This window comes from Nerophis ophidion, linkage group LG08, assembly GCF_033978795.1.
Source record: "Nerophis ophidion isolate RoL-2023_Sa linkage group LG08, RoL_Noph_v1.0, whole genome shotgun sequence".
NCBI lineage: Eukaryota > Metazoa > Chordata > Actinopteri > Syngnathiformes > Syngnathidae > Nerophis > Nerophis ophidion.
The window spans coordinates 36,663,089-36,678,592 of NC_084618.1; the positions used below are offsets into that span (position 1 = coordinate 36,663,089).

Genomic DNA, 15,504 nt, shown 5'->3' on the forward strand with positions numbered 1-15,504 from the left:
TGCCCCAAGTGGAGGAGTTCAAGTACCTAGGAGTCTTGTTCACGAGTGAGGGAAGAGTGGATCGTGAGATCGACAGGCGGATCAGTGCGGCGTCTTCAGTAATGCGGACGTTGTACCGATCCGTTGTGGTGAAGAAGGAGCTGACCCGGAAGGCAAAGCTCTCAATTTACCAGTCGATCTACGTTCCCATCCTCACCTATGGTCATGAGCTTTGGGTCATGACCGAAAGGATAAGATCACGGGTACAAGCGGCCGAAATGAGTTTCCTCCGCCGTGTGGCGGGGCTCTCCCTTAGAGATAGGGTGAGAAGCTCTGCCATCCGGGAGGGACTCAAAGTAAAGCCGCTGCTCCTTCACATCGAGAGGAGCAGGATGAGGTTGTTCGGGCATCTGGTCAAGATGCCACCCGAATGCCTCCATAGGGAGGTGTTTAGGCCCGGGGAAGACCCAGGACACGTTGGGAAGACTATGTCTCCCGGGTGGCCTGGGAACGCCTCGGGATCCCCCGGGAAGAGCTGGACGAAGTGGCTGGGGAGAGGGAAGTCTGGGTTTCCCTGCTTAGGCTGTTGCCCCCGCGACCCGACCTTGGATAAGCGGAAGATGATTGATTGATGGATGGATGGATATATCAACATATGTGGCTCCAAAACCTGTATGCACCTTTCAGCATTAATGGTGCCTTCACAGATGTGTAAGTTACCCATACTTTGAGCACTAATACACCCCCATATCATCACAGATGCTGGCTTTTGAAATTTGCGCCTAAAACAATCCGGATGGTTCTTAACCTCTTCATTACGAAGGACACAACGTCCAGTTTCCAAAAACTATTTGAAATGTGGACTCGTTAGACCACAGAACACTTTGCATCAGTCCATCTTAGATGAGTTCAGGCCCAGCAAAGCCGGCAGCTTTTCTGGGTGTTGTTGATGAATGGCTTTCGCTTTGCATATTAAGAGTTTCAAATTGCACTTACAGATGTAGCTACAAACTGTAGTTACTGCGATTGGTTTTATGAAGTGTTCCTGAGCCCATGTAGTGATATCCTTTACACACTGATGTCACTTTTTGATGCAGTACCGTTTAACAGTTTTCCAGTTTCAACATTGAGTACAGTATTTTGTCTTTGCAGTCCATTCAATTGAATATAGATTGGATTTGCAAATCATTAAATTCTGTTTTTATTCTGTTTTTACTCGACTACTGCAACACACTTCTTGTCGGGATCCCGAGCAAGAACATTCAGAAGCTGCAGTACATACATAATAGTGCTGCTAGGATCCTGATGAGAGTGCGGAAATACGACCATATCACGCCAACTCTCAAATCCCTTCGCTGGCTTCCTGTTCCACTAAGGTTTGGGTACAAAGTATCCCTACTAACCCACCAGTGCCTCCATGGAAATGCCCCCCTCTACCTCAAATAACTACTCACCCCCAAATCCTCCACACGACACCTCCGCTCCAAACAAGCTAACCTCCTCCAACCTCCAAGGACAAACCTACGAACTATGGGAGACCGGACTTTTTGCTCCGTTGCTCCCAGTTTGTGGAACGCTCTCCCTGACTACAGTACCTGAGGGCACCGCAGACTGTAGATGCTTTTAAGAATAGGCTTAAAAATCCTTCTTTTTGAAAAAAACCTTTTTATAGATGTATGTATACTAGTTCTAGCTATTATTATGTTGTAGTTTTTATTTTTAGTTATTTTTTATTATCTTTTTATTATTTATTTGTATTTATTTATGTATTTATTTATTTAATACACTGTAGCACTTTGAGGTTGTCTGCTCATTGTAAAGTGATTTTTACAAATAAAATCTATAGATAATATAAATATATAAATATTTACAATGTGCACAACGTGCCAGCTTCACTGGTTTTTGGGTTTGCATTTATACAGTCCTGCAGTTTAGTTCCTACCTGTTTCTGCACATACGGGCACGAACATTAATTGAAAAGAAAAGATGAGCACAGGGAAGGACTAGTCAGTTTGAAAAAAACAAAAAAACAGCCATATGAGGTGACTTATCCTGTTTGATCAACATTTTCTTTGCTCTCTGCAGAACTCATTTTTACGCTCTTCTCACTCCATACAGATAACCAAAAACAAGACAGCAAGATGGCACAACCAAACGTGATAAATGATACTGTAACGCGATTGGCTGCTGAGTGTGTCCCTCACTGATCACTTCCTGTTTTGCTAGCTTTATAGACCACGAGTGCCTTTGTTCATGCTATCAACCATGCTTCATTAATTCTGGTTTCTTCCGAAGAAAAATCTAAATAAATACATTAAAAATGTTATCAAACACATTTTTTATTGATATCAATTACATGTCTATCGAGGTATATACTGAACTCATGTCGTTTTAATAGCGAAGACTCTTATTTTAAATAACTTTGGCTAAATTGTCAGGATATGAACATTTTTAGTGACTGAAAGTGGTAATTTGACATCATATAAGAAGAAAATTCAAAAATGTTAAAAGCATAATTCACAGTGGTACAAAAAAAAACTTTGGGAAAGGAATTTTTAAAAGGAGAACATGCATCAACAACAGTAGTTGTGTCCCACCCACACATTCACAGTTTGTGCAAGAATTGTGCTGATGCTTTCTTTCCCAGGCGAGGTCATCAAAGCACCAATGAGGCCGCCACTGAAGGTCAGAACAGGGTCATCGAGTGACTCAGACCAAAAAGGCGAAATACTGCGCCGAGGTCACAAAAGCACGCCTCAATAGAGCAAAACAAGACTCTATTACAGACAGACAATCCTTATGTTGGGAATAAAATATATTTTGAGACATGAAGGACTCCTCCAGTCATTTCACTGAGGAAGCTTCTTGACAAACAGGTTGGTTCAAGAAAATGTTAAAGTAAGTGAAAGTGCTTCTCCTACGTGCCCGAACACGACTCCAACTAAAGCCAAACTGAAAGATGCATCACTCTGACATGTTTCACCATCACCTCCTCAACTATCAGGACAAGGTGATACAAACAAGTGTAAACGTGTGTAATCGACATGTGCTATTCTCGTTCTTCTCATGCGGTTACCATGCCTTTAGTTTTCGCCTATTGTGCATTTTATCGCAGTGTACTGGCCTGGAGTGGAACTAGTTAAAATGCAATATGCCATGGAAAAACAATGTACAAATAAGTACAGTTGCACTTTTTTTTTTTCAAATGTGTTTATTCTGTAAAAGAATGAGTTAAATGTTTAAAATGACTGGTTAATAGTGCTATTATGAAGTGCAATGTCAGCACTATTTTTTCCCCTGCAATTTTAAATGCACTTGTTTTAATAAATAAATTTAGCGTTTTAAAAGCATACACAATCTTTGTAAATATATTAGTCTGTGGTTAAAAGGACTTAAAGGACTCACCACGTTACTGGCCTTCAAGTTGGTAGAGAAGGCCAGTAACGTGGTGGGAGTGGAGCTGGACTCTCTGGTGATGGTGTCAGAGAGGAGAAGTCTAGCAAAACTCCTAGCCATTATGGACATCACCTCCCACCCAATGAGTACCTTCAGTGGAAGGCTCAGACTCCCAAAATGCAACACGGAACGACACAGGAGGTCCTTCATACCGACAGCCATCAGACTGTATAATGCATATGTCCCTTGACTGCACTTAAATGTAGAATATATGTAGAATATATTGGCCCTGCGATGAGGTGGCGACTTGTCCAGGGTGTACCCCGCCTTCCGCCCGATTGTAGCTGAGATAGGCACCAGCGCCCCCCGCGACCCCGAAAGGGAATAAGCGGTAGAAAATGGATGGATGGATATTGGCCCTGCGATAAGGTGGCGGCTTGTCCAGAGTGTACACCGCCTTCCGCCCGATTGTAGCTGAGATAGGCGCCAGCGCCCCCAAAAGGGAATAAGCGGTAGAAAATGGATGGATGGATGGATTTATATTATTCATATATTATATATACAATATATTTTATATATTATTTATTATTATTGTTGTCTATTGTGAGCGAACTGTGGTGCTGAATTTCCCCCAGGGATCAATAAAGTACTTTCAATTCTATTCAAAACTCAAAATGCAGGACTTGGGACTAGACTTGAGAGACTTTCCAGTCTTGATTTTGGACTTGACTCTGGACTTGCCTGTCTTGACTCAGGACTTGAGGGCAAAGACTTGAGACTTACTTATTTATGACTTGCAAAACAATGAATTGGTCCCACCACTGGTGAGTGCTATAGACAGTTTAACCCTTTGGGAGACCTGGGACCTTTGGGAGTCTTTTTTTTAATGTTTTTGAAGGTGACATTGTGCACCGAAATGTTCATTTTAAAAAGGTTATGTCCAAAGGAGTTGTAAAGGAATTAATCTCACCATTTGCATTGTCCGTTCTTTGCAAAGTTATTTTCAGCACAAGCTATTGCGTGAGTATACACTGGAGTTACCTGTAGGGATGATATTCTTTAAGAAATTATCTATGTCGATGTCATTATCGAATCCTCTTATCGAACCAATTCATATCGGATCTCTTATCGAATCCAGATAGGGTGTTGTTAGGGGTGTAACGGTACACAAAAATTTCGGTTTGGTACGTACCTCGGTTAAGAGGTCACGGTTTGGTTCATTTTTGGTACAGTAAAAAACCAACAACATATACATTTTTTGGTTATTTATTTACCAAATTTGTAAACAATGGCTTTATCCTTTTAACATTGGGAACACTATTATAATTCTGCCCACGTTAAACAACATTAAACTGCCTCAAATTGTTGCTCTGATTAAATAAAATGACAAAACTTTTCTTTTACATTTAAAAAGTGCAAGATTAAACAGTTTCAAGTCAACTCATCATGCTTAATTTATTACAGCATTTGGGAAGCCTGTAGTGGATTTTTATTATGTAAATGTTATATTTTTATCAACATGTGATAGCAAGGACCCTGCCATTCAAACTAGACTGCAACATTACTAATTAATTTAACTATAGCTGAAAAAATTGCACAATAGCAATAGGAGACACTATTCATCCCTGAACACCCTGGAGTTCATGTAGGCTTAATGATGCACTTACATTATTATATCACTAGCGCACGCACGCACACACACCGCAAAATGAGCTAACGTTACGCTAAAAGTTAATTAACTTTTACCTCAAGCCAGGACTGCGAGCGAGCTGAGCTGCAGTTTGTTTCTAGAACGTCATCTAGCACGTTGACTGGGAGGTGTTTATTATAATTTGGGGAGAGTCCGCTGCTCACCTGCTAAACACCTATCTGCTCGACGCTGAAGCGCTTACTACATGCGCTCTGAATACGCACCGCTGATTGGTGTTACCGCTATATATGTATGTAACCAATAAGATGGTTGTGTGGGTGGGACAATGCTGAGTGCTGTGTAGGAGACTGAGGCAAAACGGAGCGGAGCAGCTTGTTAAGACTTTAGCTTACGCGGCTACTTCATATGTTCGTGTGGAAACTCGTACAGTACACATCCAAACCGAACCGGAACCCCCGTACCGAAACGGTTCAATACAAATATACGCACAACGGGGCAAGAGAAGTCAGCTTTTACTGTTGTACTGGCTTGCTATGCTAATGGACAACGAGACTGACTTTGAAAATGAGGAGAGGGAATCTGGCGTGTTTGATGGAAAACTTGCTCGGCTGTTCATTTCGGACACAGAAGATGAGGACTTTGATGGATTTGTGGATGAGGATTGATCCAAAAAAATAATGTGAGTACATTGATAAATACTTCAATAAAGTACAACCGAACTCAGCTTTGCTCCTGCTGCCTTTTTAAAAACAGCGTCCATGCATGATAGCGTATATTTTAACGACTTATTCATGCGTTTAACACAGAAATAGCACCCGTAACTCACATGGCGCCTTTTAATACGGTGCACCCTTTGGTCGCGAAAATACGGTACAGTGGCTTCGATAACGAGAACCAGTTCTCAAAGGGGATTAGAATTCATGGAATCGGTTCTTTTCTTATCGAAGCATCGGGAGAACCGGTTTTCAAACATCATCCCTAGTTCCCCGGAACCGTTTTTCCCCACATTGACTACCTTAGTAGTGGCCATTTTTCAATATACTGCAAACCTGTTAATTTACAAGGCATTTTCAAGGAAAACTGGAATAAACCAAGCATTTTTCTTTAAATAATGTGTAAGTCCTATAGAAGTGTAATTTGAACCCTTAAAGCACTAGATAGCACCAGAGTACCAAATAAATAATAAATGGGTTGTACTTGTATAGCGCTTTTCTACCTTCAAGGTACTCAAAGCGCTTTGACACTACTTCCACGTTCACCCATTCACACACACATTCACAAACTGATGGAGGGAGCTGCCATGCAAGGCGCTAACCAGCACCCATCAGGAGCAAGGGTGAAGTGTCTTGCTCAGGACACAACGGACATGACGAGGTTGGTAATAGGGGGGATTGAACCAGGGTACCCCGGGTTGCGCACGGCCACTCAAATATTCATATTAGACCACGGGTGTCAAAGTCAAGGTCCGAAAATTAATTATCTATAGCCCCCGGAATTATATTTGATTAGTATTGGAACTAACCCGCAGGCCACAGCCCGCTGCTGTTTTGCACACACCAACACTCCATCAGTGTTGGCGCTTGGAATTTTCAAAATGTTGGACCCATCAAGTAATAAAAATGGGGTCCCACAGTCAATTTTTGGGGTCTCACTTTTTTGTAAGAGTTTTGAAAACAAATTTTGAATGTATGCATTATCCTGTTACATCTTACATTCTATATTGTGTTTTGGAAAAAGGTTTTCATCAACGTTAATTAATTTAAACAAATCATACAAAAGAAACATTTTTGTGCGTATGCCTCCCGGGAGCCTTTTGGCCATGGAGACCAGCTGCTGGGTCTCTGCTACACCAGAGTCGGTTTGGAGAGACTGGAGGAGATGCGGATGAGGGGACAGGACTGCGGAGCTAGCAGTGAGCGCTGGGACGGACAGACTTCGCGTTGTCTTGGCTGGGTGAGCAGGTGTCAGACACCTCAGTCACCTTGGACGTATCCTCGCTCATCCATGCGGACTGGACACTGGCCGAGAGTGGAGTCGGCTGTCTTGGTTGCTTTGTTGGGTCTGCTCCTGTCTCTGGCCATGCTCCCTCCACCCCAGCGGACGATGGCGTGGAACACCGCAGAGGCCACCACAGGGGATATGTTTCTTTTACTTTTTATTCATAGCTGTATGTAGAAGTGTCTGGTTGTATCTGCTGCTTTAATGTCCTCTGTGTTCTTTGATGTTTGATGTTTCCCTCTTACACACATGTAAGAGGGATGTGTACTATGGCTATGAGTTGTTTTTTTCCCTTGGCCTAAGTCTGCACCCCCTCTCCGGAGCCCAGGCTAAGACCGATTTTTATTTTTATTTTATTTTAATCTTCTATTTTTTTCTCCCATAAAAAAAAATGAGTTTTTGTTCACAAAAAATGCATCAAACATAAAATTTAAATACTTTATATCTATGGATAGAACAAATTTAAGCGTTGAAAGTAAAGAAAAAATATATATATTGCTTACATTTAAGACATATGGCTGAAATCCTTTTGGGACTTTAACATTCACCACATTTAGGGGATAACCAAGGGTTAACATTATCAACTCAATATTTAAACTGGTTCCCTAGTCTCTCTTTTGGCATACAAGTGTTTGGGCAAAACAAAGTAGTGCATAATGGGACGGCGTGGTGCAGTGGGAGAGTGGCCGTGCGCAACCCGAGTGTCCCTGGTTCAAATCCCACCTAGTACCAACCTCGTCACGTCCGTTGTGTCCTGAGCAAGACACTTCACCCTTGCTCCTGATGGGTGCTGGTTGGCGCCTTGCATGGCAGCTCCCTCCATCAGTGTGTGTGAATGGGTAAATGTGGAAGTAGTGTCAAAGCGCTTTGAGTACCTTGAAGGTAGAAAAGCGCTATACAAGTACAACCCATTTATCATTTATTTATAATAAGTAAAATAAAATCAAAAACTACAATCTACTTCTCTTTTTATTACCTAGTCTGTGTTATGTGTTTTATGTTGCACGATTGCACCAAGAAAAATTCCTAATTTGTGAACCCGTTCTCAAACAATGGCAATAAAACTATTCTGATTCTGATTTTAAACATTTGGGTTTTCCAAAGTCCTCCTGTGTCCAGGGAATTATTCCGTGAGTTTGTAAATATTAACAAAGACAAAACTATTTTTTGAGAAGAAAAAAAAAATAATAATAAATAAATCAACCCAATCACGCTGGTATCGAGCATATACTGATACTACACACCACCAAATTTATGGATTGATTTGCCCACTCTAACATGTCTTACAGACAGTGACAAAGCTGACACAGCAACAGTTATATATCATATTTCTAGATGCTTATTAATATACTTGTTTATATTTGGTCACATTCTGCTGTAACATGGTTCCATCGACATGTATTAAACTTTACAAAGCACCTACTTTTTGGTGTTGTTACAAACTAACTCAGCGGTAGGGATGGGCGATACGGCCTAAAATCTATATCGCGACACATATTGCAGCCTCCTGCTATAACGATATATACCACAATATTTTTTGGTATATATTTTTGGGATAATAGAAGTATTTAATAACGGGTTACAAAGGTTCCTAGTTTGGCTGCTGTCGTATGCGACAACATACTGTGTTGTGTAATATTTACTCAAAACTATTATTAATCCAGTTGCTCAATAACTGCTACTAATCGGGTACTTACAGTTGCAAAATGGCTCTCTCTACACTTATGTTAAAAAGTAATAAACACTTAGTCTTCTGTTTGGATACTTTACATTAGTTTTAGGCGATACTACAAATGTGGGTACTGCAGGGGCAGTATCGGGCATATCAATGCTGATACTTCAACTTTTCAATATAATTTAATAATAACAATTTTTACAACAACTATAATCAGACAATAACAGTACAGCGGCATAACAATATTAATTAGCTAGCCATGTTTTGAAGCACCTTCTTGCAGAGCAGCGTTTTAGTGTTATAGCTTCACCTTTAGTTTTAAAGCCAAAATGCGTCTAATTTCCCTTTTCTGTCTACACACTTTGAGTGTTTGTAAGTACTCCGTGATTGTGCTTTGCCGAACATGCCGGTACTTTTTGGATTCATTAGTATCGCGGTACTTTACTAATACCGGTATACCGTACATGTATAATGTTTCATCAAACTTTTTTTTTATTGATAGATTATGTGTCTATCACAAGATTTAGTGATATCGTTTTATCGGCTCAGCCCGAAGTTGTGTCCAAATGTTTGGGTCTTTTTTTTTAAGTTAATTTAAATTACCATATTTTTCGGATTATTAGTCGCAGTTTTTTTTCATAGTTTGGCAGGGGGTGCGACATATACTCCGGAGCTACTTATGTTTAAAATTATTAACACATTACCGTAAAATATTAAATAATATTATTTATCTCATTCGCGGAAGAGACGAAGAAAATGTCAGCAATCATCACACACACATCAGCAATCGTCCCACACACGTCAATCAATAAGAATTCGACGGGGGAGGGTCATGGCAGAAGTGCTTTGGGGGTCATGGAATGCTAACTGCTATATGCTACTGCCGTAGCTATTAAAATGGGTGATTTCATCGTTGGCGGTAACTTATAAAAACTGAGAAGGGCTGAAAAAAAAAAAATGGCACTGAAAAGGAAATCATGTACTGCAGATTACAAGCTGGACGTAGTGAAATTTGCAGCAGAAAACGACAAGAGGAAGCGGCGCATACCTTTGGAGTTGGTAGAGTTGTTTAGAAGCGACATCGAGGAAGAAGATTTCATCATAAACTTATAGCATGTTCTATATGTTATAGTTATTTAAATGACTCTTACCATAATATGTTACGTTAACATACCAGGCACGTTCTCTGTTGGTTATTTATGCGTCATATAACGTACACTCCAAAGACATGCACCTGGGGATAGGTTGATTGGAAACACTAAATGGTCCCTAGTGTGTGAATGTGAGTGTGAATGTTGTCTGTCTATCTGTGTTGGCCCTGTGATGAGTTGGCGACTTGTCCAGGGTCTACACCGCCTTCCGCCCGATTGTAGCCGAGATAGGCGCCAGTGCCCCCCGCGACCCCAAAAAAGGGAATAAGCGGTAGGAAATGGATGGATGGATAACGTACACTTATCCAGCCTGTTGTTCACTATTATTTGTTTATTTTAAATTGCCTTTCAAATGTCTCTTCTGGGTGTTGAATTGTATCAAATAAATTTCCCCCAAAAATGTGACTTATACTCCAGTGTGACGTATATATGTTTTTTCCTTCTTTATTATGCATTTTCGGCCGGTGCGACGTATACTCCGGAGCGATTTATACTCCGAAAAATACGGTATACAAGATAGTGATTTACTGTGATTAATCAAAATGTAAACTTAATTCTATTAAAACCTGCAACCATTTAATACATTTGGACCCCAGGGAGAAACCAAGATTCCACTTTGGGAAATCCTGCACTCAAAAATACTTGATCTGTAGGTTACAACAAGGACACTTGTTTGGAAATCATAATCTACCTAAATCAAACTTGAGGGACTGGAGTCAACATCCCCCCCTAAACAAACCCACTTAGTTTCATGATAAAAGTTTAAAAGTGAGTAAAACTACACGCCTCTAACAAGTCCTCCCAAATACGCTTGTCATCCACAGTACCTTCATATTATCATACTTAAGATTTCTAGAACAGTGGTTCTCAAACTTGTTTCACCAGGTTACCGCCTCAGGCTCTCCAAGTAAAATCATAAAAACCAACATTCAAATACAGTAGCATAGGAGGCCTGCATGTTCATTAAAAACAAAACATTGGTTTTATTTAACAAGTATATTTAAGATGGGGGTCCTCTATTTCACCCATAAAATCCCCAAAAAATAACCATTCAAAATGCACCAAAATAGCTCCTTTTACAATTTGTGACTCGAATATTAACCAATTATTAGTGATATTGTTATTAAAAGCTCTAAAGCAAACAAAATATATACAGTGGGGAAAAAAAGTATTTAGTCAGCCACCGATTGTGCAAGTTCTCCCACTTAAAATGATGACAGAGGTCTGTAATTTTCATCATAGGTACACTTCAACTGTGAGAGACAGAATGTGAAAAAAAAATCCAGAAATTCACATTGTAGGAATTTTAAAGAATGTATTGGTAAATTATGGCGGAAAATTAGTATTTGGTCAACCATTCAAAGCTCTCACTGATGGAAGGAGGTTTTGGCTCAAAATCTTTCATTCTTTCCTTAACACGGATCAATCGTCCTGTCCCCTTAGCAGAAAAACAGCCCCAAAAAGTTCTATTTTGGTTTCATCTGACCACATGACATTCTCCCAATCCTCTGCTGTATCATCCATGTATCCATTTTGGTATAAACTCAACTCGTCGTCTTTGGAGGAAGAAGAATACTGAGTTGCATCCCAAGAACACCATACCTACTGTGAAGCATGGGGGTGGAAAGATCATGCTTTGGGGCTGTTTTTCTGCTAAGGGGACAGGACGATTGATACGTGTTAAGGAAATAATTAATGGGGCCATGTATCGTGAGATTTTGAGCCAAAACCTCCTTCCATCAGTGAGAGCTTTGAATGGTTGACCAAATACTAATTTTCCACCATAATTTACAAATACATTCTTTAAAATTCTTACAATGTGAATTTCTGGATTTTTTTTTTCACATTCTGTCTCTCACAGTTGAAGTGTACCTATGATGAAAATTACAGACCTCTGTCATCATTTAAGTGGGAGAACTTGCACAATCGGTGGCTGAAAAAATACTTTTTTGCCCCACTGTATAGCGCCGCTGTGATCACTACTGTGTTTACATCATCGGGTGGGGTGGTCTGTTGCTTTCCCGCTTCCTTGCTCCCTGTAACTTTAGTCTAGAGAATAAATCATGCATCTCACCAGGACAAAAAAGTGCGAAGAGGTAATTCGACAAGTTGGTACACTTCGACAGCTATTTTGGGCAAGGAAATGGCGAGAAAGACACCAAAAGACATTCGATTCCCGCCCCCCAGTCTCACACTGTTTCTTCGTGAGGTTTATGGTCATTCTTCATTTCCACTTTTTTTTTTTCTAATTCTTGTCTCACAATCATCATGGGAGACATAACGGAGATTTTTTTATGCATTCTAATTTTTAAATAATGCGATCAAAAGCTTGCTTACAATGGGAGCAGGACAATTACGCCTCTAAAGCCCTTCAATAAACATCCAAATAACTCCATTGAAGATGTATATACATGACATAATGTAATGTGATTACGGGCACTTTTATCATAACAACTAATATCTACGTATTTTCATAATTTTAAACATATGTGTGTGCCTTGTATGCTGACAATTATCAAAATATTCCATCTATCATCCATTTACTACCGCTTGTCCATTTTGGGATCACGGGGGGTGCTGGAGCCTATTAATTTAAAAAATGCACTAAGTTAGTTTTTTTTGTTCATCATTGGTTATTACTCACTGCACACTTCATGAGAGCCAACAAACATAACAACCTAACTTACTGTACAAGGTCTGCTGTCATTAGGATGCTGGTATCCATCCATCCATTTTTTACCGCTTGACCCTTTCAGGGTCACGGGGGTGCTGGAGTCTATCTCAGCTGCATTCGGGTGGAAGGAGGGTTACACCCTGGACAAGTTGCCACCTCATCACAGGGCCAACACACTCACAGTCAAACAATTTAGTGTTGCCAATCAACCTATCCCGAGGTGCATGTCTTTTTTGAAGGTGGGAGAAAGCCGGACTTCCCGGAAGGAACCCACACAGTCATGAGGAGAAGATGCAAACTCCACTCAGAACGAACCCAGGACCTTCGTATTGTGAGGCACACGTCCTAACCCCTGGGCTACCGTGCTTCCAGGATGCTCGTATATTCCCATTTAAATGAAGAATGACCATAATCGAAAAAACAGTGTGAGAATTTTTTTAAGGGCTTTATCGGCGGAATTGTGCTGCTCCCATAGGCTCCATTGTAAGCAAGCTTTTGATCACATTATTTAAAAATTTAAATACATAAAAAAATAAAATCCATTGTTATGTCTCTCATAATGCTTGTGAGACGAGAATTAAAGGGGAACATTATCACCGGACCTATGTAAGCGTCAATATATACCTTGATGTTGCAGAAAAAAAGACCATATATTTTTTTAACCGATTTCCGAACTCTAAATGGGTGAATTTTGGCAAATTAAATGCCTTTCTATTTATCGCTCTTGGAGCGATGACGTCAGAACGTGACGTCACCTATGTAGTCAACGCCACTTTCTCCGCCACATTACACGCAGCAAGTCAAATCAGCTCTGTTATTTTCCGTTTTTTCGACTGTTTTCCGGTACCTTGGAGACATCATGCTTCGTCGGTGTGTTGTCGCAGGGTGTAACAACACGACCAGGGACGGATTCAAGTTGTCTTACGTGGAGTGTGCATCGCTTAGCACGGCATGCTAATCGATGCTAACATGCTAGTTAGGCTAACTGTATGTAAATTTGTAGCTGTATTTTCATCTAGCCTTTCCCTCCATCCACATTTAATGCCAAACAAACAATTACCAATCGACGGATTTAAGTTGCTCCAGTGTCACAAGATGCGAAACTTCCGATCGTTGGTCTGCACATTTTACCGGCGATGCTAAGGCAAACATGGCCGAATAGCGTCAATAGCTATTCGCTCAATAGCTTCAGTTTCTTCTTCAATTTCATTTTCGCTATCTGCCTCCACACTCCAACCATCCGTTTCAATACATGCGTAATCTGTTGAATCGCTTAAACCGCTGAAATCCAAGTCTGAATCCGAGCTAATGTCGCTATATCTTGCTGTGCTATCCACCATTTGTTTGTATTGGCAACGCTATGTGACGTCACAGGGAAACGGACAGTGGCTTCGCAGATAGCGAAAATCAGGCACTTCAAAGCTTTTTTTAGGGATATTCCGGGACGGGTGAAATTTAGAAAAAAACTTTGAAAAATAAAATAAGCCACTGGGAACTGATTTTTATTGGTTTTAACCCTTCTGAAATGGTGATAATGTTCCCCTTTAAATCGAGTAATGTTTTTTGGCGTACCACAAGATGCACTCGCCGTACCACTAGTGGTACACATACCACAGTTTGAGAACCCCTGTTCTAGAACATTGAGAAAACTACAGTTCTTAAAATGGACTGGAATGAAGACGGTCCACAAGGTTGACTCATTTCGCAGGTATCCTTCAGTACATCTAACTAAACCCCAAAAAATGCAACTGCGACGTTGAATGGCAGTGAGTCAGCTGCAGGTGACGTGATGTCGAAATCATTTTTGACACCACCTGAATGACAATTGCTGCTTTTTCGAGGCTCCATTTTTTTAACGCCACCAAAATTGTGTGAAGAAGTGTCCCAAAACCACTGAAAATATTGATTGCAACTACTACGTCATTAAATACCGTTTAAACATGTCGGATTTGTGAATGGACAAAGATTAATTTCTAACTTATATTACATTTCAGCCTCAGCAAATAGACGTTTAAAAGCCTCCGAATGGAGTTCAGCGGCGCGTACGTGGTGTGGTTGGTTTGAGACATTTTACTGACAAATGTGCACTGTCAGTCTCTGGCATTGAAGCAAAACAACAAGGGGGTGAGGAATCAGCACCGGACTGCAACAAATTGAGCAAAATCGTCCACTTCTTGACATGTTTTCTGTCAAATCCCACTGTCATTGTGTGGGTTTCTATTTAAATCGCAACATAATATGAATGTGGATAATGGTGCGTTCAAATACACACTACACACGACCATGTGTGCATTACTATTCTATCTACGTGCACATTAAACGCAACATCGCACCCACCTTGCTTTTCACCTCCACGTTTTGCAGGGGTTGCGGTCGGTTAAAGCTCCGGTTCATTCTGGGAATTGAGCTTTAAAACAAACAAAAAAAGAAGAAAAAATAATGCCCTCGAAAAAATGGGCTCCAGTCGGTGAGGTTCTCAGCAGTTAAGTCCTTCCAATAAAGACGATTTAGATTCCTTGATTTTACGAGTTCGCCTCCCAAAATTATTTGTATTGTTAATGTCCTCCGCCTTTCAGAAAATGGATAGTTTCCAGGTTACAAGACGGAGAGGAACTCAGCGGTGTGGAGTTTTGGAGGGTTGGTTAAGTTTTGAAAATGACATCAGCGCACTTAAAAAAAATGGGAGCCCGTGATGCCTTTATGGGGGCTGGTTCATTTGCATTGTACAATCAAAATTAAGAGGGTACACAGAGAAAGTCTGCTTTTATAAATGCAACACATTTAACAAGTTATTCAATATCTTATTATAGTGTAGTAATTTGGCTATTAAAAATATTAGGACAATATTTATTGGTTACTAGTATCGGGTGAATGGCCGAATCCCACGAGATCCTGAAGAAGCATCAGGTGCACCAATTCTACGTCCGCTAGGGGCAACATTCGCAGAAAGATATTCTCTGAGCTTCTCTCAACTGTTTAA

At 40.5% G+C, this 15,504-nt stretch overlaps 1 protein-coding gene across 2 annotated transcripts in view; it reads right to left on the bottom strand.

Moving 5' to 3' along the window:
- The window catches only part of pard6gb (par-6 family cell polarity regulator gamma b), a 72,887-nt gene extending 57,684 nt beyond the window's left edge, over positions 1–15,203 (bottom strand). For both annotated transcript variants that reach the window (XM_061908460.1, XM_061908459.1), the window contains exon 1: positions 14,862–15,203. In XM_061908460.1, coding sequence (XP_061764444.1) covers positions 14,862–14,918 — 57 coding nt within the window. In that variant the 5' untranslated portion in view covers positions 14,919–15,203. The remainder of the gene's footprint in view (positions 1–14,861) is intronic.
- Positions 15,204–15,504: the final 301 nt, after the last annotated feature.